General features: G+C 39.9%; 1 protein-coding gene across 2 annotated transcripts in view; it reads left to right on the forward strand.

Moving 5' to 3' along the window:
- FAM81A (family with sequence similarity 81 member A) overlaps nt 1-26,354 on the forward strand; it is a 72,708-nt gene that overhangs the window by 10,311 nt on the left and 36,043 nt on the right. Inside the window, exons 2-3 of one of the 2 annotated variants that reach the window (XM_038580566.1) lie at nt 8,379-8,475; nt 9,947-10,220. In XM_038580566.1, the coding sequence (XP_038436494.1) occupies nt 8,456-8,475; nt 9,947-10,220 (294 nt within the window). In that variant the 5' untranslated portion in view covers nt 8,379-8,455. The remainder of the gene's footprint in view (nt 1-8,378; nt 8,476-9,946; nt 10,221-26,354) is intronic. The other variant, XM_038580565.1, reaches the window with a different exon arrangement.

Raw genomic sequence — 26,354 nt, forward strand, 5'->3', positions numbered from 1 at the left:
TAGGTTGGGGGAGTGGCATCAAAGGTAGCCACAAGTCAAGGAAGTGTCCATTCATGGAGACAGAGCCCTGTGGTGGGTCAGATAGGAGAGGGGAGGGAGGCAGGTAAGAGTGGCCTGTGCACACAAAGGGGTGGTGATTGTCTTGTCCTTGACCACTCCATCCATCTCCATGGGCCTAGGGTTAGCTGAGCTCCTCACTTTGGGGAGGAGGAAGAAAAAGGAGAGGATGGCAGAGGTAGACCTTAAAAATTGACAGGTTCTTTAAACTCAAGTTAAAATGTTTTGTACCATCTAAATTGTGGTGCCATAGAGCAAAGCCCTGGTTTCCAGGTCCTGATTATGGTTTTATATAGCACTATAAATCCTTTTTCAAATCGTGTTCTTTTAAAAAAAAAAAAACCTTAACATTATAGCTAGCATATAAATATTTTCTATGTTACTTCATAGTCTTTGTAACTATGATTTTAAATAGCTATTGATATTCTCTTAAGTGGATGTGCCATATTTTAATTAAGTACTCTTTTATTGTTGGACATTTAACCAATAGCCATTTATAGGAATATTAACATTTAGATAAGATCACATATTAAGTATGGATAAAATGCTTTATGGCTAGAGATTTGATGAAGATTAGTTACTGTTCTAATTTCATGGTCCTTGGAACGTCTAGGGCAAGACTGAGTTCTGGGTGTGTGTGCTGGAGAGACTAACACTTTGACTTCCTTCCTCCTCATGGTCTTTACATGATTGTTTGTGTAGGCGTGGGAGTAAGTAATTTTCTTTCTTTTTTAATGGTACAATGAAAAATTAAGAAGTAAAACATCATTCATTTAGTTGAAACCCTCTGTATCCATATGTCTAATCCCCTCTGTCTCTTGTGCATCTTCAGCTTTACTAGATATTGAAGATCGCTTTCCAAAGTAGTGGTACTGATTCACATTCCCATCTGGTGTTCGTGTTGTTCCATATATATTCCCGTCAATACTTGATCTTGCTGCACTTGATTTTTGCCAGTCTGATGGGGTGAAACGGTATCCCTGCGACTTTATCTCTTGTGGCAAATTAGATTTATGTTATAATTTGTTTTCACTGGCCAGCACAGAGCCAGTGTTATGAAAAAACTTGTTAGAGTTCTTATCCTGGGCAGCCTTGTTAAAGTTCTTATTCTGGGCAGCCTTTTTCTGGGCTCAAGCGGTTTAGTACTGCCTTCAGCCCAGGGCCTGATCCTGGAGACCCGGGATCGAGTCCCACATCAGGTTCCCTGCATAGAGCCTGCTTCTCCCTCTCCCTGTGTCTTTGCCCCTGCCCCCGTGTGTGTGTCTCATGAATAAATAAATAAATAAAATCTTTTAAAAAAATAAAGTTCTTATCTTTCTGCAGTATTTTTTTGAGATTTTTTAAAAAAAACATAACAACCATTTGGAAATTTATTAAATGACTTGAAAGTTGGACTATAAAATAAATAATCTCTTCCCAGTGAGCAGAACTACACCTTGTGTGATTTGGTATCAGAATCCTAGGTGATTACAGCTGCCAACTGTGTACAGGTGACTGCCATATGACTGGTCTCTGGTTTATTCTGTTGGTTAGGAGCATGTTACAGATCCCACCATACTCCAGGGGTGGGGATCATACAAATATAGACTCCAGGAGGCAGGGATCATGGGGGCCACCTTACATACTAGGCTGTCCCCCACAATAGTTACCATGTTGTGATCATCATATTTCAATGTCATAGGTTTGGATGTTTAGCACTGCTACTGCAGTCAGAGACAGTCAGATTTCAGGAAACAGACTCGTGCAAGTCTGGTTTCCATCACAGTGAGAAAAGTAGCTGGCAGACTAGGACTTGTGCTAATTCCTGCATGATCTCCTTTTATACACATCCAAATGGGAAGCTAAATGAAGTGCTTGGTGAGTGTGGGCTCAGGGCAAGAGGAGTGAGCAGGAATATCTTAGTGGCTAATGTCATTGGACCATGAGAACTTTTTTTTTTAACGCATAACTTTTTTTTTTTAAGATTTTATTTGTTTATTCATGAGACAGAGAGAGGCAGAGACACAGGCAGAGGGAGAAGCAGACTCCCCGTGGGGAGCCCGATTGGGACTCGATCCTATGATCCTGGGATCACGACCTGAGCCAAAGGCAGGTGCTCAACCACTGAGCCACCCAGGTGCCCTGGACCATAAGAACTTAATGCGTTCCTCTCCATCAGAGAACTCTTTCTGCTGCTCCAGATTCTTAGATTGTTGGAAACACTGAAACATTTTGCCTCTGCAAACTCTGCTTTTACTAGACATGCTGTGTATACCATCCCCCTTTCTGGTTGCACATTCATTCTCTAGTCAGAATATAATTCATTTGATTGAAGTCGACATTATGAAATGTCTTCATTTCTGTCATCTGTCCTTGAGATTCATTTATCCAGCAAACACTCATTGATCATCACTGTGCCAGATGCTTGGAATAAAGCTGTGGAAAATACAGCTCTTCATGGAGCCCACAGTATGGAGCCAAAGACTGACATTGAACCAGTAATCACAAGTGTGACGACTGTTTGCCCTGTTTTAGTTGTGTCAGCAGTATCTCGGATTGTTCTTAATGATCCACTGATTTTAATCCCATCTTGATTCTTTAGATTTCATTGTCAGAGTCTCACTTTAACCTTAATTTTGAAAGTAGCTTGCATTCTGTCCCGCAAACTTTTATACTATCTACATCATTTTTTTAAAGATTCCATTCATTTATTTGACAGAGACAGAGCGAGAGAGAGTGAGAAAGAGCAGGGGAGCAGCAGGCAGAAGGAGAAGCAGGCTCCTCGATCAGTGGGGAGCCCGATGTAGGGCTCCATCCTAGGACCCTGTGATCATGATGTGAGCTGAAGACGGATGCTGAACCAACAGAGCCACCCAGGCGCCCCCTACCTGCATCATTTCATAAAACAAAGGAAAGGAAAGGAAAATAAGAGACCAAAAAGTTGAACTGACTCATGATTTAAAATAACATTTCAGTGTAAATGTTCATCAGTAAGAGGCTGCCTAAAAATTTAGTGTATCCATTCAGTCAGTGTAATATTATGCAGGCATTAAAAATCATGATGTGTCTTTATATATTTAGATGGAAAGATGTTCGTGATACAGTGCCAATTAGGGAATGCAGGATACACATGGTATAGCGTATGATCTCATGGTTTTTCAAAAAGGAAAATGTATCCCTGGAGAGAGATCTTTAAAAAATGTAAATTGATATATTAACATCATCAATTTCCAGTGGTTTTCACTGTATTCTTTACGCCTTTATGTAGAACTTAAATTTTAATATTATATTAATCATTGAAAGCACTTTTCAGTTTAAGAAAAGGTGTTTCTGGGGATCCCTGGGTGGTGCAGTGGTTTGGCGCCTGCCTTTGGCCCAGGGCGCGATCCTGGAGACCCGGGATTGAATCCCACATCGGGCTCCCGGTGCATGGAGCCTGCTTCTCCCTCTGCCTGTGTCTCTGCCTCTCTCTCTCTCTCTCTCTCTCTCTCTCTCTGTGTGACTATCATAAATAAATAAAAATTTAAAAAAAAAAAGAAAAGGTGTTTCTTAACATGTTTCAAATATCTTCATACAAAATATGTATGTTACAAATTGCTCTTTTCACATGATGTGCCCTGATTAAAAAACACAAGTGACAGCATTGCTTCAGTGTAGCGAGCGGTAACAGCAGCAACACATGCTGATGCCAAGAGGAATAGCATTGGCCAAATGAAAGGGTTAAAGCAGGTACCCAATAATTTCCCCACTAGTCCCACCCAGGAAACAATATATGTCCTTAAACCAATAAATGCTACTTGCTGAACTATTTATATAAAATTTTATTTTTTAAAATAGGTGTATTTTCTATCAGATGTGCATTAGCCAGAGAAAGGAAAGGAGCCAGCCCTTCCTGGGAGCATATGGAGTGCCCTAAGGCCAGACAGTGTTCTGGATTCCCCATGGTCCTCCTGTGGGTTATGTCTGGTGAAGAAGAGACCCAAGGTTCAAATCTGTCCTCCCTCCTTTCCTGGCCACGTGTGGTTGGGCCAGTTGCTGAACATTTTAAAATATCTTTCCTCTGGGTAAATGGTGATGATAAGAGCATTCCTTCACTGATAGTGAGGATGAATTCAACTGGGGCACATGAGTGTACTCCGGGAGCATCTGACACTGGTAAACACTTGGTGAGAGTGAACAGCTATTATTTATGTGGTCCCCAGCCCAACAAGCTAGGGCCAGCCTGCTAAGATCACATTGTTAACGGGGAAGCTAGGATTCAAAGAAGGGTCTTTCTGACTTCACCGCCCATGGTTTCCATGCTGGAGAAGTGTGCCTGCGATTGCACAAAGCATGAGTGGGAGAGGAGGGAGAGCACAGACATTAGGGGGAAGATAAATGGACAGTGAGAATGGGAAGTTAAGAAAAAGGAAGAGGCAAAGGAAAATGCAGGGAGAGCCATGAGGGTTAGGAAAGGGAAGCCAAGAGGCCAGGGAGTGGAAGAGTGGGGAGAGGGAGAGGAAGGAGAGAGGAAAGCAGAAGCCTTCCCTTCCCCCCCCCCCCCCCCCCCCCCCCAGAGTTCCTGGTGAGTTTGTGGTTAGTTCTTGGTCCTGGGACTTCTTCCCTCTTCTTTGCCTAAGGCAGTTTGCTTTTCCCAGTTCCAGCTCTGGCCCCACCCTCACTGCCCCAGCACTGCCCCAAGGACAAAGTCCCAATCCCTGAGCGTGGGTTAGAGCTGTAAGTTAAAGCACGACTCCCTCCTACCTAATCTTTCTAGACACACCTTCAGCTGTTCTCTGCTCTCTATCCTTTCCCTCTATTTTTAACTATAAGAAAATAGACTTTATTCCCCTACTGCCAGATTACAACCACTTTATTCATGAATGCTTTGCCTATTTTTAAAAAAAGTTCTGACACTCAGCAGAACACATCAGTGCTGTATTTTGATAGTAAACTGAAAAATTAACTTAATTTTTATATAATTGGTATTTAATTTTTCAGTAAAAACTATCATTATCAAAATGATGTATCATTTTCCGTGAAATGATACTGTAGTTATTTCTACCCAGTGTCATCTTAGTGATTTTCTTTAAAGATTTATTTATTTATTTTAGAGGCAGGGGAGGGGTGGAGGAAGAGAGGGAGTGAGAATTCAAGCTGACTTCCCACGGGCTGGGAACCCAAAATGGGGCTCTGATCTCACCTCCTGAAAAGCATGCCTAAGCTGCAGTCAAGAGTTGGAGACCTAACAGACTGAGCCATCCAGGCATCCCCAGTGTCATCTTACTTATAAAAATATGATAAGAATCCTCACAATCACAGAAAGTTATTTTGGTTTAGAGAATAGCATATCCCTTTGCTCTTTGGTGAACTCCCAAACTGTATTGATATATTGCACACTGTAGGCATTGTGATACTTTTTCTTATTTCTTTCAACTCTTCTCTCCTTGCTTTACCTACCTGTCCCTTCCCCTAATTTCCCCAAGTTTTTTAAACTCATAAACTGGAGATGAATGTTATAACAGCAAAATACAGCACAAACAGACCAGCATACAACCCAGATCTGCCTAATAATGTCGCAGACCAACTTGCAGTGCTAGAGCTCAGATTTATAAATGTGTAGGAACTGATGACCACAGGCAAAATAAGCCAGAATTGACAATGGGAAGATCTGGAAATGGTCTTTGAGAAGTTATTTAACCCAGTGAGTTATTTATTTTTAATATTTTTAAGCCTTATTCCTTTGTGACATAAGCCCCATTGTTCTAGCAGACTCAGGATACTAGCCAACCAAGCAAGCTAATAAACAAGTTCCCACCACATTTCATGAAGAGGGCACCAGTTCTGAACAGACCTCAGTGTGTGTTGTGAGCTCATGCCATGTGACATTTCCTGTCATAGAGAGTGCATAGTGCTTGGTAATAGGTTTGTTATTGAAAGACAATCTCGGACAATGCATAGTAGATAGAATCCTTTTTCAGGAGGTTGATGTGGCTGGGCTTCTGTACCTCCAGCAGGAAAATTCTAGAAGGGTGAAATGACCTTCAGAAAAGGGGATTCTGGGCACCTGGGTGGCTCAGTAGTTGAGTATCTGCCTTCAGCTCAGGTGTTGATCCCGGGGTCTGGGATTGAGTCCCACATCAGGCTTCTCACAGGGAGCCTGCTTCTTCCTTTGCCTATGTCTCTCATGAATAAGTAAATAAAATCTTTTTTAAAAAAGGGATTCCAAAAGTGTCCATTCATTTATAAATCTTATATTAAGTGGCTGTTTGGGATGCAGTCTTAGTAAAGAACTATACTTTTTAACCAAAACATTCTCTAATGCCTTCATTGCTGCAGTTTCTGATACTGGAATGCAGGTCATGCTCCCATTAGCAGACATGTATGGACTGTTCTGGGTCAGCTCTATGTCTATTAAGATTTGAAATGTGCTCTTATGGAACATGTAGTTTAATAGAGAAGACAGACTATTAAACAGCTAAAAATAACAGTATAATAGGTAGTATAAAAACATAGAATAAAGTGCTGAAGAAATACAAATGAAGGAGCTATTTTATTGAATTGAAGGGCAGGTGGGGCCTTAAAGGATGAATAGGAGTTTTCTAGGCAGGAGGGATGAGAAGCGTGTTTCTCATAGAGCTCACCGACAGAGGTGTGAAGGCAAAAGAGTGCATGACATATTCAAGGACGGTGGCGGGTGGAGTGGCAGTGGGGAGGATTAGCATTGGCTGGAGTGGTACCATATGGAACTGGAGGAATGAACTAGGCCAGAGTGTGCTGAGAGCCTAGAAAGTAGAGGTGATGTTGGAGTGTTGAGGAAAGAAGGTGTGGAACAATCTTTCTGTTTTCTACTTGTGGAAATCTTACTCATTTTCATTAGTTCCTCCCTGACCTAGCTGCTACCTGGGAAAAAGTAAGGCCTCTCCTTCTTTCCTCCCCATGTGTTTTTGTTCATAGCTGCTTATCCCATTGCTTCATGCTTGGCTGAGATATATATCTATCTTTCTCTGTAGGCTGTGAAGCCCCTGAGGGGTTGGGATTTTGTCTTATATATTTAGGTTACTCAGCTGCATAATAGATGCCAGATAAATGTTTCTTAGACTGGGCTATTCCATAGATCAATATCTCAACTAAGGTATATTCCAACTTTAAAATGGTAAAGATTCTATGATTCTAAATCTTAATGTCTTCCACACTGGCCTAATTTCATGTAGTCTAAATGACAGAGATTATTATCTTAAGAATTGAAGAACTCCTTTGGCATCATCACTTGTTTGGCATGAATCACTTTTTTTTCTTAAATGTAATTTGTTTAAATTCAAAGTTTTTTTGTCTAGGAAAATGAAATGTTCACATTTTGAAACTCTAAAAATAACATACTGGAAGAGTTGGTGCCAAAACAATGGTTTCAATCAGAAATGCTCTGTGAATCTAGCATCTAAATGAGACCTAATTACTGAATCAGATCACGGTTACTAGGCATTCATTATTTTAAGGCAATTAACATCACTATTGAGAAACCTAAGTGATGAAATGTTTTAAAAACTCTCCAGTTTTGCTCCAATTTCTAATGTGTTAGGATGACCAAATGCTCTTTATAGGCGAGATAAAATGGCAATGATGATATCTTTTAATAAAGCTTTAATGAATATCAATCTTATTCTATTTGTGGATAGATAGGTTCTCCTGAATCAGATCCGGTTGATTACGTATTGATTTAAGATGAATTTAGAAATAAGTGCTCTTAATTTGCTATGAATTTACTAAATTTGCTGAGATCATATTTACTAAGGTAGTTTTCTACCTTACATGATTGAATAAGCCTGTTAAACTATCTTGTTTCTGTAAAAGTGGTTTCTCAAGCTTAAAATGCAGTTATGGGAGGAGGAAACTTCAAAAAAATCTGTTTAAGAGTCCTCGTTGATCTAACAAGGCTTAGCAGTATTTTTTTTTTAAGATTATTTATTTATTTATTTATTTATTCATGAGAGACACAACACACACACACAGAAAGAGAGAGGCAGACACACAGGCAGAGGGAGAAGCAGGCTCCATGCAGGGAGCCTGATGTGGGACTTGATTCCAGGACTCCAGGATCACGCCCTGGGCGGAAGGCAGGCTCTAAACCCCTGAGCCACCCAGGTGCCCCAAGGCTTAGCAGTTTTAATTTTGATTTTTCTTGATCCTTTTCTCCTTATTTGCTGTTTATTTCATGTATAGGATATAAGACCTTTAATAATATAACTGATCAGTATGTCAGCATTAATATACGATCCACTTAGTAATTTAATAATAAACTTTAGATGTCATTTAAATTCCAGATATAAACTGTTAAATAATTTAATGCTTTCTTTTTTCCACAGATGTGAATTATTAAAAAGAAAATGGCCCAACGGAGCACTGTATTTCCTTCTCTCGTCACCGAGGAAAGGTATAATATATGGAAAATATGCATCTAAGGTATACTTTTCCTTTCCACCAATCCCATGAGGGCTGCTAGTGGGTGTGATGGTTATTATAAATGAAGCCTTGTGGCTGTTACATTACCCAAGGATGATTTTGTTCAAGGGCAAGAGAAGTACAGTTGCGCCCCTCTCCAGCATCCAATTTGTAGGATCTGCTCAGTGATGATAAGTGGAGACTTCGTAATAGCCCTACAGTATAGCTGTACCTCTGGTCACTAGGAAAATGCAACTCTGGACGCTTGGGGGCTAATGTCCCACTAACCCTCTTAAATCAGAAGTTGCAGACTGGGGATCCATAGACCAGAACTGGCTCATGGAAGCACGTTGTTTGGCCTGCATTATCATATACTTCTTTTTTTGTATATATATTTTTTGGATTCAATTTGCTAACTCATAAATACTTTTTAAATGACTTGTTAACATTTAAAAATCAGGTGATTTCACATACAAGTCTGAATTTCCTACTATTCTTGAAATAAGAGATAATCTGGAAAAATAGACCTGCATTCCCCATTGGTCATTCATGGATGGAGCAAAACTGTGGCTTGCTTTAGTGGAGGAATGCCCTTTCCAGGTCTCCAAGGTCCCCTCCCTGTCCTATCAAATATGATATGCATCATTTGTTTATGTCTTCTGCTTGACCCTTGTAGGCATTTGAATTTGTTGTTATGTTAAAAAATAGCTGTAGGGGAATGGAGGGGAGGGCATGTCAGGAGACTTTGTGAATAGGTGTTTTTTTTTTTTTTTAAGATTTATTTATTTTAGAGAGAGAGCCTGTGCATGTGTGAGTAGGGGGAGGGGCAGGAGGAGGGACAGAGAGGGAGAGAGAAAGAAGCAGACTCCCCACTGAGTGTGGAACCCAAACTAGGGCTCCGTTTCACAGCCCTGAGATCATGACCTGAGCCGAAGTCAAGAGTTGGGACACTTTTTTTTTTTTTAAGATTTTATTTATTTATTCATGAGAGAGACACAGAGAGAGGCAAAGACACAGGCAGAGGGAGAAGCAAGCTCCATGCAGGGAGCCCGATGCGGGACTCGATGCGGACTCGATCCCGGGTCTCCAGGATCATGCCCTGGGCTGAAGGCGGCGCTAAACTGCTGAGCCACTGGGGCTGCCCAAGAGTTGGGACACTTAACCAACTGAGCTATGCAGGTGCCCCAATAAGCTTGGTCTTAAGAAGCTTATATTGGAATTGGGCATATCTCTGTATGTCCAGTTCCACCAGCCTCTTGCTTTTGGAGGCCATGGAGCCTTGTTATCAGCACAGTTAAGTCTCTGGGTATCACTGTTTAAAGATAACTGGCTCCCTGAAGAAAACTCTTTGTGGCAGAAACCCGGCCTCAAACCCCATTTAGCTTGTAGGGATAGATAATTTGCATTTCCTTCTTTGGGAAGTTTTGAATCTGACTTTGAAAATTACCTTTTCCCAATTGACAACCCTAATAATGTGGCTTCCCTTCCACAGGCGAGTTAGAACCATGCCCCGACATAGCCAGTCCCTGACCATGGCACCATACTCATCTGTAAGCCTAGTGGAACAACTGGAAGATAGGATCCTCTGCCACGAGAAAACAACTGCAGCCCTTGTGGAGCACGCCTTCCGGATTAAAGACGACATCGTCAGCAGTTTGCAGAAAATGCAAAACAAAGGCGGAGGTGACCGCTTGGCCAGGCTTTTCTTGGAGGAGCACATCAGAAACATAACTGCCATAGTGAAGCAACTCAATCGGGATATTGAGGTGAGTTAGGTGTGTGAGAGTCAGGGTGGCTGCGTTCCTCCTCACAGACCTGCTCCTCTTCCCCACATGGGGTCAGCAAGTCAAGTTCCTGCCTCCTAGGCAGTAATGCATTCACATCAGAGCTTTCCAGTCTTGTGTATTCTAGTGATCACCAAGGAAACAAGCTTGAGCAAATATCCTAATTAAATTTATTTCAGTATTTGATAGCAGTTACTGTCAGTGTTATTTATGTTTAATCTAAATTTACCTTGCTGACTATTAAATCACTTTGTTTTGTTTGGCTCTCAATGGAAGAAAGAGAAGAACTAGTCAAATAGTTTCTCTGTAAAACCCTTCGTATCGTCGAAGATAGCTATTAAGTCCATTACTAGGTCAGCCTTTGCTGCTTCAGATGAAATGTTTCTAGGCCATAATGATTATATATATAATACAGTTTATTACTCAAACAATTTAGGGATTTGAATTGCTTCTCAGACTTTCCTTTTATTGCTTTATTTTTTTTTCTCTGAAATGAGCCCAATAAAAAGCCAATATTGTCTAATTTTTAAAGTTTGTAAATCTGCTATTTATTGAATAATCACAGAGACCACACAGTTTAGTTCAGAAGCGTAATAAGATCATTTAGGGCTTGGGCTTTCATTACTGAACAGTGGTAATATCCTTCACATGTAATTTTTAAATATATATAAATAAAAGGTATCTGGATAGATTAAGGAAAACCTTTGTTCCAACTCATAGAGATTGTATCTGAATTATGCTTCCTGAAATTAAGCCTCATTTTTTTTTCAGTGTCAAAGTGTTTATTCATTTTTTTAACAGCTTTATTGAGGTATGATTTATAAGGCACAAAAATCTACCCAGTGTAAGTATATAATTCAATATTTTTAGAAAATGTATAGAATTGTGCAACCATCAACATAATTTAATTGTAGAACATTTCCATCACCCCCGAAATTTGTATAGTTCTGTCTGCAGTCAGAACTTCTACCCAAGCAAGGCCCGGGTAACCACTGATCTGCTTTCTGTCTCTAAATGTGTCTTTTCTGGGCTTTCCAGTTTTATAATATGAAGTCTTTTGCAACTGACTTTTTTCACCTCGGATAGTCTTTTTGAGGTTTAGCTATGTTCTAGCACGTGTCAGTGCAGGCATACCTCAGAGATATTACAGGTTTGGTTCCAGATCACCACAATAAAGCAAATATTGCAATACAGCAAGTCAAATGAATGTTTTGGCTTCCCAGTGCATATAAAAGTTATGTTTATACTATGCTGTAATCTATTAAGCATACAGTAGCATTATATCAAGAGAATGTACATACCTTAATTTAAAAACACTTTATTGGAGGTGCCTGGGTGGCTCAGTCAGTTAAGCATCTGCCTTTGGCTCAGGCCATGATCCCAGGGTCTTGGGGTTGAACCTCACATCAGGCTCCCTGTTCAACGTGGAGTCTGCTTGTCCCTCTCCCCTCTCTTCCCCTCCACTCATGCTCGTTCTCTCTCTCTCTCTCTCTCTCTCTCTCTCTCAAATAAATACATAAAAATTTAAAAACAATGGCAACAACAAAAACCACTATTGGGCTCCATGCTGGGCATGGAGCTTACTTAGAAAAAATAAAAAATTAAAATAAATAAATAAAAATACCTTATTGCTTGAAAGTGCTAACCATCATCTGAGTCTCCAGTGAATCGTAATCATTTTGCTGATGGAGGGTCTTGCCTCTATGTTGATGGCTGCTGACTGGTCAGGGTGGTGGTTGGTGAAGTTGGGGCAACTGGGGCAATTTCTTAAAAATAAGACAATAAGATCAATCAATCAATCAATAAAAGTTTGCTCCATTAATTGGTTCTTGTTTTGTGAACAATTTCTCCATAGCATACGATGGTGTTGATACTATTTTACCCATAGTAGAACTTCTTTCAAAAGTCTTATCAACTACCTATTCTGAATTTTTTGTTGTCATTTCAATAGTCTTCACAGCATCTTTACTAGGAGTAGACCGCATTTCAAGAAACCACTTTCTTTGCTCATCCATAAGAAGCAGCTCTTCATGTTTTATCATGAGATTACAGCAATTCAGTCCCATCTGCATGCTCCACTTCTAATTCCAGTTCTCTTGCTATTTCCACCACATCTGCGGTTACTTCCTTCCCTGAGGTCTTGAACCCCTCAAAGTCACCCATTAGGGTTATAATCAACTTCTTTCAAGTTCCTGCTAATGTTGATATTTTGACTTCTTCCCATGAATCATGAATGTTCTTTACAGCATGTAGAATGGTGAATCCTTTCCAGGGGGATTTCCAGAAGGAATCCTGATCCCTGGTAGCTGTAGCCTTGTGAAATGTACTCCTTAGATAGTAAGACTTGAAACTTGAAAGACTTGAAAGTACTCCTTGATCCATGGCTGCAGAATGGATGTGGTGGTGAGCAGGCATGAAAACAACATTTATCTCATTGTACCTCCCCGTCAGAGTTCTTGAGTGACCAGGTATGCTGTCAGTGAGCAGTGATATTTTGAAAGGAATCTTTTTTTTCTGAGCAGCAGATCTTAACAGTGGGTTCAAAATATTCAGTAAACCATGTTGTAAACAGATGTGCTGTCATCCAGGCTTTGTTCCACTAACGGACAGCACAGGAAGAGTAGGCTTATAATTCTTAAGGGCCCCAGGATTTTCATCATGGTAAGTGAGCATTGGCTTCAACTTCAAGTCACCAGCTGCATTAGCCCCTAACAAGACAGTCAGCCTGTCCACTGAAGATTTGAAGCCAGGCATTGACTTCTCCTGTCCAGCTATGAAAGTCCTAGATGGCGTCTTCTTCCAATATAAGGCTGTTCCATCTACATTGGAAATCTGTTGTTTAGTGTAGCCACCTTCATTTGTTATGTTACATAGATCTTCTAGATAACTTGCTGCAGCCTCTACATCAGCACATGCTGCTTCATGTTGCACTTTTATATTATGAAGATGGCTTTCTTCCTTAAACCTCATGAACCAATCTCTGCTAGCTTCAGATTTTTCTTCTGCAGCTTCCTCACCTCTCAGCTTTCATAGCCTTGCTCTGAATTCGGCTTTCTTTGGCTTATGGGAATGCTGTAGCTGTTTTGATCTTCTGTCCAGATTACTAAAGCTTTCTCTGGATCAGCAACAAGTCTGTTTGGCTTTCTTATCATTTGTGTGTTCACTGGAGCAGCACTTATAATTTCCTTCAAAAACTTTTCCTTTATGTTCACAACTTGGTTAACTCTTCGACACAAGAGACCTAGCCTTTAGTCCATCTTGGCTCCGAACATGCCTTTCTCATTAAGCTTTATCATTTCTAGCTTTTGATTTAAAGTGAGAGATAGAGGGCAGCCCTGGTGGCTCAGCAGTTTAGCGCCGCCTTCAGCCCAGGGCCTAATCCTGGAGACCCGGGATTGAGTCCCACATCAGGCTCCCTGCATGGAGCCTGCTTCTCCCTCTGCCTGTGTCTCTGCCTCTCTCTCTCTCTTTCTCTCTGTGTGTCTGTCATGAATAAATAAATAAAATCTTAAAAAAATAAAAAAGTGAGAGATATTTGGGGTGCCTGGGTGGCACATTCAGTTAAGTGTCCGACTCTTGGTTTTGCCTCAGGTCATGATCTCAGGGTTGTGGGATCAAGCCCCATGTCAGGCTCTGAACTCAGCATGGAGTCTGCTTGAGATCCTCTCTCCCTCTCCCTCTCCCTCTGCCCCTCCCACTCATGTGCACGCACGCTCTCTCTCTCTCAAATAAATAAATTTAAAAAAAATTAAAAAGTGAAAGATGTGCAACTCTTCCTTTCCCTTGAACATTTAGAGGCCATTTCAGGGTTATTCGTTGGCCTGATTTCAATATTGTGTCCCAAGGACAGGGAGAAAGATGGAGGAATGGCTAGTAGGTGAAGCAGTCAGAATATATGCACATTTATTAAATTCACTGTCTTATATGGGTGCAGTTTGTGGTGTGCAAAAACAAGCATGGCAGTAACATCAAAGGTCACTGATCACAGATCTCCAGAACAAATATAATAATAATAATAATAATAATAATAATAATAATAATAATAATACAGTTTGAAATATTGTGAGGATTACCCAAATGCGACATAGAAACATGAAGTGAACAAATGCTGTTAGCAAAATGGCAGCGGCAGACCTGCTTAGTGCAGGGTTGCCATAGACCTTCAATTTGTAGAAAATGCAGTATCTGGGAAGCTCCATAAAGCAAAACACAATAAAGCAAGGTATACCTGTAGTTCATTTCCTTTTGTTTTTGAGTAGTATCCTATTGTTTGGTATACCTCATCTTGCTTATCTGTTCATTTATTGATGGGCATTTGGATTGTCTCCAGGCTTTAGCTATTATGAGTAAAGCTGCTATGAAACTTGTGTACAAGCCTGTGTGGACATGTTTTCATTTCTCTTGGGTAAATTACTAGGAGTGGAATTGCTGGGTCTTAAAGTAGCTTATGTTTAACTTTTTAAGACATAGCCAAATAATTTTCCAAAGTGGCTATACAGATTCTACAATTTCATCAGCAGTGTGTGAGATTTCTTGTTTCTCCACATCCTTGTCAACACTTGGTATTATCTCTCTCTTTGATTATAGTCGTTACAGTGGATGTGTAGTCGTATTTCACTGTAGTTTAATTTGCATTTCCCTGATGACTAATGATGCTGAGCACCTTTTCATGTGCTCATTGGTCATTTGTATGTCTGCTTTGGTGAAATGTCTACTTATGTCTTCTGCCCATTTTTTAAAAATTAGTTTTTAAATTATGGCAAGATATTTACCATTTTAGCCGCTAAGTATACAATTCAGTGACATTGAGTATGTTCACTGCGTTGTATGCAACCAACACCATTTGCCACTTCCAAAACTTTTTAATCATCCCAAACAGAAACAGTGTTTGCATTAAACAATAATTCCCCATTCCACACCTCTCTCAGCTCCTGATAACCTCTACTTTACTTTGTCTCTGAATTCACCTATCCTAGGTATGCTATACAATATTTGTCCTTTAGTGTCTGGATTATTCACTTAGCTTAATGTAGCATATACCAGAACCTATTTTCAATTGGGTTGTTTGTCTTATTACTGATTTGTAAAAGTTCTTAAGATAGGCTAGATACAAATCCCATGTCATCTATGTGATTTGCAAATATTTTCTCCCTTTCTGTGGCTTATATTTTCATTTCCCTAATGGTATCTTTTGAAGTACAACATTTTTTTTTCATTTTAATGAAGTTCAGCTTACCAGTTTTTCCTTTTATGGTTTGTACTTTTAGTATTGTGTCTTAAGAGCTATTTGATTAACCCATGTCACAAAGATTTTTTCCTATGTGTTCCTAAAACAGTAAAGTTTTAGTTTTAGTTCTTATATTTAGGTCTATAGATCTATTTTATCTTCCTATAAAAAGTGAAATAAAGGTCTAAGTTATTTTTTCGCCTGTATGAGCACTCAAGGAAAATCTTCTCAGTTGTCCCTTTGTCAAAAATCAACTGACCATAAAATATAATGGTTTCTTTCTGGATTCTATTGATCTGCATGGTTTTCCTATACCATTGCCTTAATTTCTAGCTTAACAGTACATTTTTAAATCAGGTACTCTTAAGTCCTCCAATTTTGTTTTCCTTTTCAAAATTGTTTTGCCTTTTCTAGGTCGTTTGCATTTTCATACAAATTTTAGGATCAGCTTATCGTTTTCTGTAGAAAAGCCAACTGAAATTTTTTTGGTAATTATATAATTATATTAATTATGAAAAAATTTAAGCATGGAAGAATTATGTGATACAAACTGATGAAAGTAAATCTCTTAGTTGCAGGCCTACTGAAATTTTGACAGAAATTGCTTTGAATGTATAGATGAATTTGGGGAGAATTGCTATCTTCACCACACTGAGTTGTTAATCATTGCAGAGAACCAACTCCTGGTTTTATTCATCTTTTTCTATTGCTTTCCTGTTTTCTAGTTCACTGGTTTCAACTCCATATGATTTCTTTTTTTTTTCCTACTTGTTTTTATTTAGTTTGCTTTTATTTTTCTAGTTTCTTAAGGTTGAAACTTAGGTAATTGGTTTGAGATTTTTAGTCTTTTCTGATAATGGTGTTTAAAGTCATATAGTATTCTCTAAGCACTGCTTTAGCTGCTTCCCATGAATTTTGGTATGTTGTGTTTGAGTTTTTATTTAGTTGAAAATATTTTAAATTTCCTCCTGTTTGGTTTATGTGTTATTTATAAGTGTGTTGTTTAATTTCCAGAAGTTTGGGATTTATCAAAATTTATTTCTTTTGTGGAGCTCTAGTTTAATTCCATGAGGGCTGAGAACATACTTTTTATATTTTTGATCTCTTTAAATTTATTGAAACTTTTGTTCTATCAATTATTTAAGTTTCTGACTCTTACTGTTGAATTATCTTTTTTTTCCTTTCAATTCTGTTCGTTTTTGCTTCAAGTGTTTTGGGGTTCTTTTATTTGGTGCATATACATTCATAATGACATACTGACCTCTTAATCATTATAAAATGTGTCTCTTTCCGGGCACCTGGGTGGCTCAGTCAGTTAAGTGTCTGCCTTTGGCTCAGGTCATGATCCTAGAGCCCTGGGATTGAGCCCTGTGTGAGCTCAGTGGGGAATCTGCTTCTCCCTCTCCTCTGCTGCTCCCCCTGCTAGTGTTCTCTCTCTCTCTTTCAAATAAATATATAAAATCTTAAAAAATAAGTTGTCTCTTTCTAATATTTATCTTAAATTTGATTTTATCTGATTTTTTTTAAGATTTTATTTATTTATTCCGATTTGGCAGAGGGAGAAGCAGGCTCCACGCAGGGAGCCCAACGTGGGACTCGATCCCGGGTCTCCAGGTCAGGCCCTGGGCAGAAGGCGGCGCTAAACCGCTGAGCCACACAGGATCCCCCTGATTTTATCTGATATTAATATAGCTATCCCAACACTTTCATGGCTACTGTGTGCATAGTTAATTTACTTTTGTGATAATTCTCACTTAGTTTATACCTAAATGAGGTCCTGATGAACCACATGGGGTTACCAGCTTTCACTGTTCATTGAGATTCTCATGTACCTTTACCAAGAACAGGGCTTCACTTGTAATTGTACCCTAGTTAAAATACATTGGTCTTCAGGGTTCTAAAATGTCTGTACTTCTTACGTTGTTTAAAGAAAAGGATTATATGTTTGTTATTCAGGAGATGTAGTGAATCTTTGTTGTTTTGGTGTCTGAGGACATCCACTCCAATTTCTTTCTTTTTTCTTTTCTTTTCTTTTTTTTTTTAGAAGGGGAGAGAAGGGGGGAGGGACAGAAGGAGAGGGAAAGAGAAAATCTTAAGCAGGTTCCACAATTGGCATGGAGCCCATCATGGTGCTTCATCTCATGACCATGAGATCATGACCTCAGCTGAAGCTAAGAGTCAGGCCTTTAACCGACTGAGCCACCTAGGCACCCCTCCAACTTCTTTTGGTTAGAAACTTGATTTCCGGGATGCCTGGGTGGCCCAGGGTATGATCCCGGAGTTCCAGGATCGAGTTCCACATCAGACTCCCTATGGGGAGCCTGCTTCTCCCTCTGCCTATGTCTTTGCCTTCTCTCTGTCTCTCATGAATAAATAAATAAAATATTAAAAAAAAAAAAAGAAACTTGATTTCCTTTTGGTGTTTACCTTTCTTCCATTGGTTACAGATTGGATGGCTGTTCCTCAGGTGCTGTATCACCTTTTTAGCTAGAGAGAATTGGAACCCATAAATTAGGCCAGAGAATTGAGACTCTCATTCCCTGGAACTTGAAACCTGAGCAGACTGATCCAAAGAGTGGAAATGCTTGGAGCATCTTCCCTGCAGCAGCTGTGCCTGCGGACACTGGCCAGTGTTCCTGCTGCCTAGACTCTAGGAAGCATCCTTTATGTCCTTTTCAGTCTGGATCCCCAGCTTTCCTGTTGGTTGTGTGCCTCTCTTCCCTAATCCTTTCACTAAATCCCATTTTTTTCCCCCAAAGTCAGTTTTCCATTGCCTGTAACCAGAGAACTCAAATGATATCAGAAGGGCATAGGAAGTTTAAAAGATTGCTATAGATACTATACATGTTTTTGAAAGGTGGTATTGGTATTTAGAATGATCTTTCCAATTTCCTTTTTGTGTGCTGAAGTATCGCAGAGGGTGAATAACTTGCCAACCCCAAGTTGGCACCTTTACCAAACTGAGGAACCCCAATTTAATGATTTCAATTTTGGAAAGAGGCAGAGATATATTAAGGGGCTGATATCCCTGCTGTACCCAAATCTAGAGAAGAAGATGGATAAAATCAAAGCTGTTGGGGATAAATCATGATTCTCACATTCCCATCCCTTTAACCAATGGCAAAGAAGTGTTTCATAAAAAAATAACAAACATCCTTCTGTTTCATGCTAGAAAATAGTGTGACCTTTTCTTTCTTTCCATGCCCAGCATTTCCCTGGAGGTACTCAGCTAGGCTCCCTCTGCTCATGTGGGTGGAGGACAGACTGTAAACTGGAGCCAACCTATTCTGGCAGTACTGTTCTCAGGTAAAAGCATAGAATGTAACCGTGTCCTTAGAAAATTCTGGACTTGGGGCATCTGGCTGGGTCAGTCGGTGGAGCATGTGACTTTTGATCTCATGGTCATGAGTTTAAGCCCCATGTTGGGCATAGAGCTTACTTAAAATAATAAGTAAAATTTAAAAATTTTTTTAAAAAGGGAAAACAAGAAAACCCTGGACTTAATTTTTGCTGTCATCATAAAAAGTAATAGTGTCTTGGCTGCAACTGTGAGATCCAGGGAATAATTTCCTCTTCGGTAGCTGCTATGTACTAATCCAATGATCAGAACCATTTTAAAACATATCATTTCCAAGCTCAGTGGAGCCCACAATGCTATTTAATAGTTTTTTTAATTTAGGAAGACCTCCCTGCCAGCTCCTCCTTTGCTTCCAATTCCCTTTCCCTGAAGGTATCCTGTGCACCCAGCACTTGCCACTGTTACCACAGCATCTAATGAATAGGACTGGCATTATTTCTTTACAAGTCAGTTTCCCCCAATAGATTGTGAACTCCTCAAAAAGAAAGAAACCTTGTCCGACTCATCTATGCATTGTCCAGCACAGCGTTTGAAGCAAAATGCCATGAATGCTTATTAAGTGAATAAATGCCCAATTCATAGTGAAGCCAGTTGCCGATTTGCTGGTAGCAGAAAGAGAAGAAGAAACCCTAAGGTCATCTGTACAGACTGCAACCTTCTCAGATGAGGCATCCAAAGCCCAGGGAAGTGAAGGGACTTGTCTGAGATCTCAAGAGCAGTAAGTGGCAGTGCTAAGACTAAACCCAGATTGTTAAAATCTAAAAATGTTTTCCTTTTCTTTTCTACTTTGCTTCTTGGAAGCTCTTCTAGAAATCTCATCTTACATAGCCAACTCTCAATCATGATCATGAATGGTTATCAACTATTCTTTGCTTTCTCAGTATTTCTACCCCTTCAGGAAGAATTTCTTCATGAAAATAGGGAATTCTGGCTTTAATTCTCACTGAGTTCTCTCCTGCCTCTTCATTCCTTTGATGCAAGGTCATTAAACTGCTTCATTACAGTTATTAGCAAACATTCATGCGAATCCAGTCATCAGTCATGTTGGTTTTTGCTAATTCTTTTTCTTTTCTTTTTTTTTTAAAGATTTTATTTATTTATTCATAGAGACACACACAGAGAGAGAGAGAGAGAGAGGCAGAGACACAGGCAGAGGGAAAGCAGGCTCCATGCAGCGGGCCTGATGTGGGACTCGATCCCGGGTCTCCAGGATCACACCCTGGGCTGCAGGCGGCGCTAAACCGCTGCGCCACCGGGGCTGCCCGCTAATTCTTTTTCTTAAGGTGTGTTTTTAAAATGTGATTTTTGGGCAATTTATTATGTAGTGAGTTTTAAAGTAATTTCAATTCTGCTGTTTTTCCATCTGAAACACGTTGTATGGAATGATTATTCTTGCCTGAATCAGACAGCACTCTTTTCCATTTACATATATTTTTGGATTTGTGGTTTTGCAAATGAAACGATTTCGGTTATAGAGAGGAAAAACAGTAAAATCTGATTCTGATAAAAACATAGTTTGCACGTATGAGCATTTACTTTTTATAACTGGTAATAACTATATATCATTATAAAGTAACAGAAGGAAATTTGGAAATTTAATAGATTCCAGTATGAAACACTAATTATATGGCTTTACATATATTATGAGCCTAAGTATGTTTACCCACACATAACTAAAATTAGGATGCTTGATGACATATCAGAATTGCCACATTGTAGCCAGAATTTGTTAAAGTAAAATCATGGTGTAGATTAAAATTTTAAAAGTACTAAAAGGAAGTCTTTATTTATAAGTAGTATAAAATTGGGATGTGGGTATTATGCAAAGGCAATATTTGCATATTTAAAGAAAAGAGGTGTGAAGATATTCAAACTGTATTTAAATGATGTGAGAGATGTATTTTTGTCTGTAGATTCTTTTTTTTTTTAAGTAGGCTCTATGCCTAATGTGGGGCTTGAACTCACGACCCCAAGATCAAGAGTCTCATGCTTTGCCAACTAAGCCAGCCATGTGCCCCTTGTCTTTGAACTCTTTTTTTTTTTTTTTTAAGATTTATTTGTTTGAGAGAGAGAGAGAGCATGAGGAGGAGGAGCAGAGGGAGAGGGAGAGAGAGAATCTCAGGCAGACTCCCTACTAAGTGTGATGCCCAGTGCAGGGCTGGATCCCAGGACTGTGAGATCATAACCTGCGCTGAAATCAAGATTCAGACGTTTAACTGACTGGGCCACCCAGGTGCCCTCTTGTCTTTAGATTCTTTTTTTTAAAAAAATGTTTTATTTATTTATTCATGATAGACACAGAGAGAGGCAGAGACACAGGCAGAGGGAGAAGCAGGCTCCCTGCAGGGAGCCCGATGTGGGACTCCATCCCAAGACCCTGGGATCACACCCTGAGCCAAAGGCAGATACTCACCCACTGAGCCACCCTGGTGCCCCTTGTCTTTAGATTCTTAATGAATTTCTTTAGTGAACTGCCTGTTTAAAATTATTCTTATTGCTGGTTTACATTTGTTTTTCAGTTCAATAAATAAATTTTTATTGGGTATTTGTTTTGTTAAAATCTGTCCCCGTAGATGATTTTGTATCATCAAACTAAAGCTGTAGCCATATCAAGATGTAAAGTTCACTCTTGGCTCCTAATAGAACTATTTGAATTAAGGTATGTTAATACTATAATTTGGCAAATTTACCTTGATAAATCTTTTTTTTAAAGAGTTTTATTTATTTATTCATGAAATATATATATATATATATATATAGAGAGAGAGAGAGAGAGATACAGAGAGACATAGGCAGAGGGAGAAACAGGGTCCCTGCAGGGAGCCTGATGTGGGACTCAATATGAGACTTGATCCTGGGGCCCTGGGATCAACGCCCTGTGCCGAAGGCAGATACTCAACCACTGAGCCACCTGGGCATCCCTTGATAAGTCTTTATGATTCTCTGTCATGTGGCTCTGACCATAGTACACAGGAAGAAAAGTAAAATATATTGTCTGACCACTAGCCTATGTGATCCTTAAGAGCCAGAACTGAATCTTAATTTTTCTATTTTTAGCACCTACCACACTGTCTAGCACATAGTAGGAACTCAAAAAATGTTTTATAATCAAATGCCCTGAGGACCATGGCCCTTCCAAAACTCTGATTATCTGCCCAGCAGATTCCAGTATCAAAACAGATGACTCTTGTGTGCTAGTACACAGTAGGTGCTTGATAAATGTTGAATGAAAGAATCTATTGTTTTTAATGCATCTCCACCCACTGTCTCCTTTGGCAGTTTGCCTAATGATGTGGAGTATGTTATCAATTATTTATTCCTCGGAAACATTCCACAAATAATTGTCATCATTATAAATTTAGAAGAGGTAATGTGGTCAACTATGAATTATACATGTCTAGATTATCTGTACTGTCTTTAAGCTTTTATCAATCCCTGGACGCCAACTCCTGATAATCAGTCCATGGTTCTTTTGTTGGTGGTAAGCTTCCCCTTCCATGACACTTTGATGACTTGGCAAGGGGTTGAGACCCCCATGTCCCCTGAGGGTTTTCCCTGTGTCTTTAGACTTTGGGGAGCCAGGCAGTGGAGTTTGCTACCTTGCTGGTTGGAATTGGCAGATCTGCTCCTGGTTTTCACGTGCTCAGGCTTCATAATGTCTCTCAGGCTTGGGGTGGCTTCGACCTAGTTAGGTTATGGGAAACTGTCTCAATCCTTCACCTATTAACTTGATTGTACATATTGCTAGCTTAATAATTTGCAAATGGGCCACTACTGGAGAGTTTTCTGAACTCAAGTGGTAATGCGGAGTTGGGTCTTACTAGCATGTCACAGCAGAGGTGTGGACAATCAAGTTAATGTACAGTTCGATAAACATATGGGAACTTGGTTCAGTGTGCATCTAGCACTGTCAGCAGAGAGAGTCTAGGTGGCCAGACTTCATATATTTTACCTAACCAGGGAATTTCAGCCTGCAGCTGTGATCTTGTCCCATTGGAACAGGTTTATCAGCAGAGGGACTTTGGTGATTATCATCTCTATTAGTCAGGATACTCCAGAGAACAGAACCAATAGGTTATTTATTTATTACTTATAAGGTATTGGCTCACATGATTATGGAGACTGAGGCGTCCTTTCATATGCCATCTGCAAGCTGGAAACCCAGGAAAGCCAGTGGTATAGCCCTCAGGCCTAGGATCCAGAAAGCTGATAGTGTAGACTTTACTCCATATCTGAAGACCTGAGCACCAGAAGTGCTGAAGGCAGGAGAATATGGATGTCCCAGCTCAGGAAGAATGGGAATGCCACCTTCCCCCTTTCTTTCCACCATGGCTCTCAAAGGATTGAATGATAACTACCCGCTTTGGGAAGGACATGTACTAGTTCAAGTGCTAATTACTTCTGGAAATACCCTCACAAACACACCCAGAAATAATGTTTAACCAGTTATCTGGGCATCCCACGGCCTGCTCACGTTGACATATAATTAACCATCACATTATCAAAATTCATTTTGTGTTAAGTCTACCCACTAGATGTGGCTTGTCATGCCTTGACTCTAGGGAGAGAAGACAGTGAATTGAATGCAATTTGAGTATTTGTTCAGTTCTGTTGATAGAGGTTTTTCAGTGTGAATTAATAAATTGGTGTTCTGTTGTCTGCCCTTGTCTCTAATATATTTTAGCTTGTCCAAGTCCACCTTTGAGGACCTGATCACCTCTGTCTGGGGCCTGGCTAAATATAATCTCTGAGACTTGAATATGGAAGACCAAGTCCTAGAACATGGAGCTAAGTTCATTGATCTCTTTTGGGACCCAGGCATTGTTAGCAGCACCCGGGCTACCGTAGGGACCCAGACATGCAAGGCCCCTGCTCTTAGGCCTGCTGCATGGTCTAGTAGGGTTTATAGCCAGTAAACACTAAGTAACCAAGATAATTTCAGCCTCAGTCCTGTGCTCTGGTAAGATAGGATGAAGGAACGTGATTGTGGGGCTATTTCAGGAAGGGAGTGGGTTAGGTAACATGTGAACTGAGACTTGAGTGACAGAAGGGGCCAGCCAAGCCACGGTGGTGGTGTGTGTATTGGGGGAGACACACAGGGCAGAGAACATTCCAGAGAGAGGAAGCTGCAGGTTCCAAGGCTATAAACAGAAAGGAGCTTGGCATATTTGAGGAGCAGAAAAAGAACCAATGGGATTAGAGAGTCATGGAATGAGTGGGGCAAGTGGGTGGGATGTGTGGGAATAGGACCTGATCTTTAAGCCTTGAAAGTTATGATGGGAAGTTTGGAGTTTGGAAATGGGAAGCATTATTTAATTTTAAGCAGAGGAACTTAATTCAAACCTTGGTGCTGGGAATACATTAGTGAATGAAACAGATAAAAACCCTTGCCCTCCTGTTGCTTACAGACTGATTTGTGTTTCAAAAAGATCACCCTGGCTACTACATGGGTTGTAGGGGAGCAAGAATGGAAGCAGGGAGATGGGTTGGGGCTGCCATGGCAATACAGGGGCAAAGGTGATTAGGATAAGGGAAGTCACGGTGGACATGGGGAGAAGTGGATGGGTTCTGGGTCTGTTTTGGAAGTAGGTTGGGCAGGACATCTGGCACATTGGAGGCAGACACTTCGTTGAGGACTTGACAAATTTTAGGGACCCCTTGAATGTCCATATGGAAATGCCAAGAAGGCAGTTTGATATAAGGCTGGAACTCTGGGAAGTTTTAAGACCTACTGTGAAGATGAAAAAGCCATATAGGGAAATACTACCTTATGAGGCCCTGCTCCATTGTAGTTGGGCCTTTCTCCAGGTGATACCAGAGTTACACTTTCTTTTCCAAGTCCTCGCAAATCTGGGAAGAGTTAGAGAAGGAGAAACAAGCAGAGCTGTTTCTTTTCTGGTCATTCCTAGGTAATACTAGCTTGTCTGGGTAGGCGAGGTTGTGGGTGGGGAGGCATGGGTCCACATCACCTTTCTGTACACAGCATGATGTAGTGCTGTGGGGCTTCTACGGGAGCGCCGTTTACTACTGTCCTTGGGAAGGGAGATTTTGTAAAGATAGGCCTATCTTAGAAAAAAATAAATGAAGACTAGGGATATCACTTTTTCCAAGTGTCTGTGCTCTGTGAAACATTATTGAATGGTTTTAGGCCATGGACTTACTTACCACTCTGTAGTCTTTGCTGCCGCAGCCGAGTTTCCTCTTTGAAGGCAGGCCTGGGGGACACCTGGGTGGCTCAGTGGTTGAGTGTCTGCCTTTGGCTCAGGTCATTATCCCAGGGTCCTGGGATGGAGTCCTGCATCAGGCTCCCCACAGGGTGCCTGCTTCTCCCTCTGCCTATGTCTCTGCCTCTCTCTCTCTCTGTGTCTCTCATGAATAAATAAATAAAATCTAAAAAAAAAAAAAGAAAAGAAAAAGAAAAAGAAGGCAGGCCTGGGGCATAGCACATGGTGGGCATGCAGAAAATAGTTTGTGGAATTGACAATAATGGAGTGTCAGTGATAGAGTAGGGATGTAACCTTTTTACAGTAAGCACATCACTTTGATACATTGTTTCAAATGACAAATTAGGGAACATCACTGACTGTATAGAGGGTTTGTTTTTCCAAGGCTTCACCATAGAATTCTCTAATACCTTTTGTTTTCATGTAACTTTTCAGTAACATGAATATTGCATTAAGTGTTGATGTAATTCTTTTCTGTATTATTCAAAGAAAGCACTTCTAATACAATATCTTATTCATCTGCTTAAGAATTTTGAAAGTTCAATAGACTTTTCTTATTTGTAAGCATTAAAACACACACACTATTTCCTGGTTATAAAAATAAGGCCTTTGTGGAAAATATACAAAAAGAGAAAGCAAACATAATCCCACTCTAGAGAGTAACAAAATGTTAATATTCTAGTATTTATGTGTATCTTATACATAGCTGGAATCATGCTGAATATTTATTTTTACCCTTTCTTTTTGCATGATATTAAATTGTACACATTTTCTCTCTTTTTTTAAAAAATATTTTATTTATTTATTCACGGGAGACACAGAGAGAGAGGAAGAGGCATAAACAGAGGGAGAAGCAGGCTCTTTGCAGGGACCCTGATGTGGGACTCGATCCCCAGATGTGGGATCATGCCCTGAGCCAAAGGCAGACGCTCAACCACTGAACCACCAGGTGTCCCATATTTCTCTTATTTTAAAAAGCTCTCCATGAACTTCTCATTGGTTGCATAATAATGTACAGCTACCTTGGAAAATACTTGGTATATCTTACTAGGAAGATATTTTTGGGTATACATTTTTGTCATTTTTGTTATTATTTCCCTTAGGATTAATTTCAAGAGCTTGAGTTACTGGATCAAAGGTTATGAACATTATGAATATATTTTGATGGATCATGTCCCAGAAAGATGTATCAGGAAGGGCCAGCTGTGCATTTTTAATTTCGACATACATTTTAGTATTATACATTAAAAATATTTGCTTTTTTAGTAAATGAAAATGGTATGATTTTTTAATTTTTAATTTTCAGT

This window comes from Canis lupus, chromosome 30 (genome assembly GCF_011100685.1).
Source record: "Canis lupus familiaris isolate Mischka breed German Shepherd chromosome 30, alternate assembly UU_Cfam_GSD_1.0, whole genome shotgun sequence".
Classification (NCBI taxonomy): domain Eukaryota; kingdom Metazoa; phylum Chordata; class Mammalia; order Carnivora; family Canidae; genus Canis; species Canis lupus.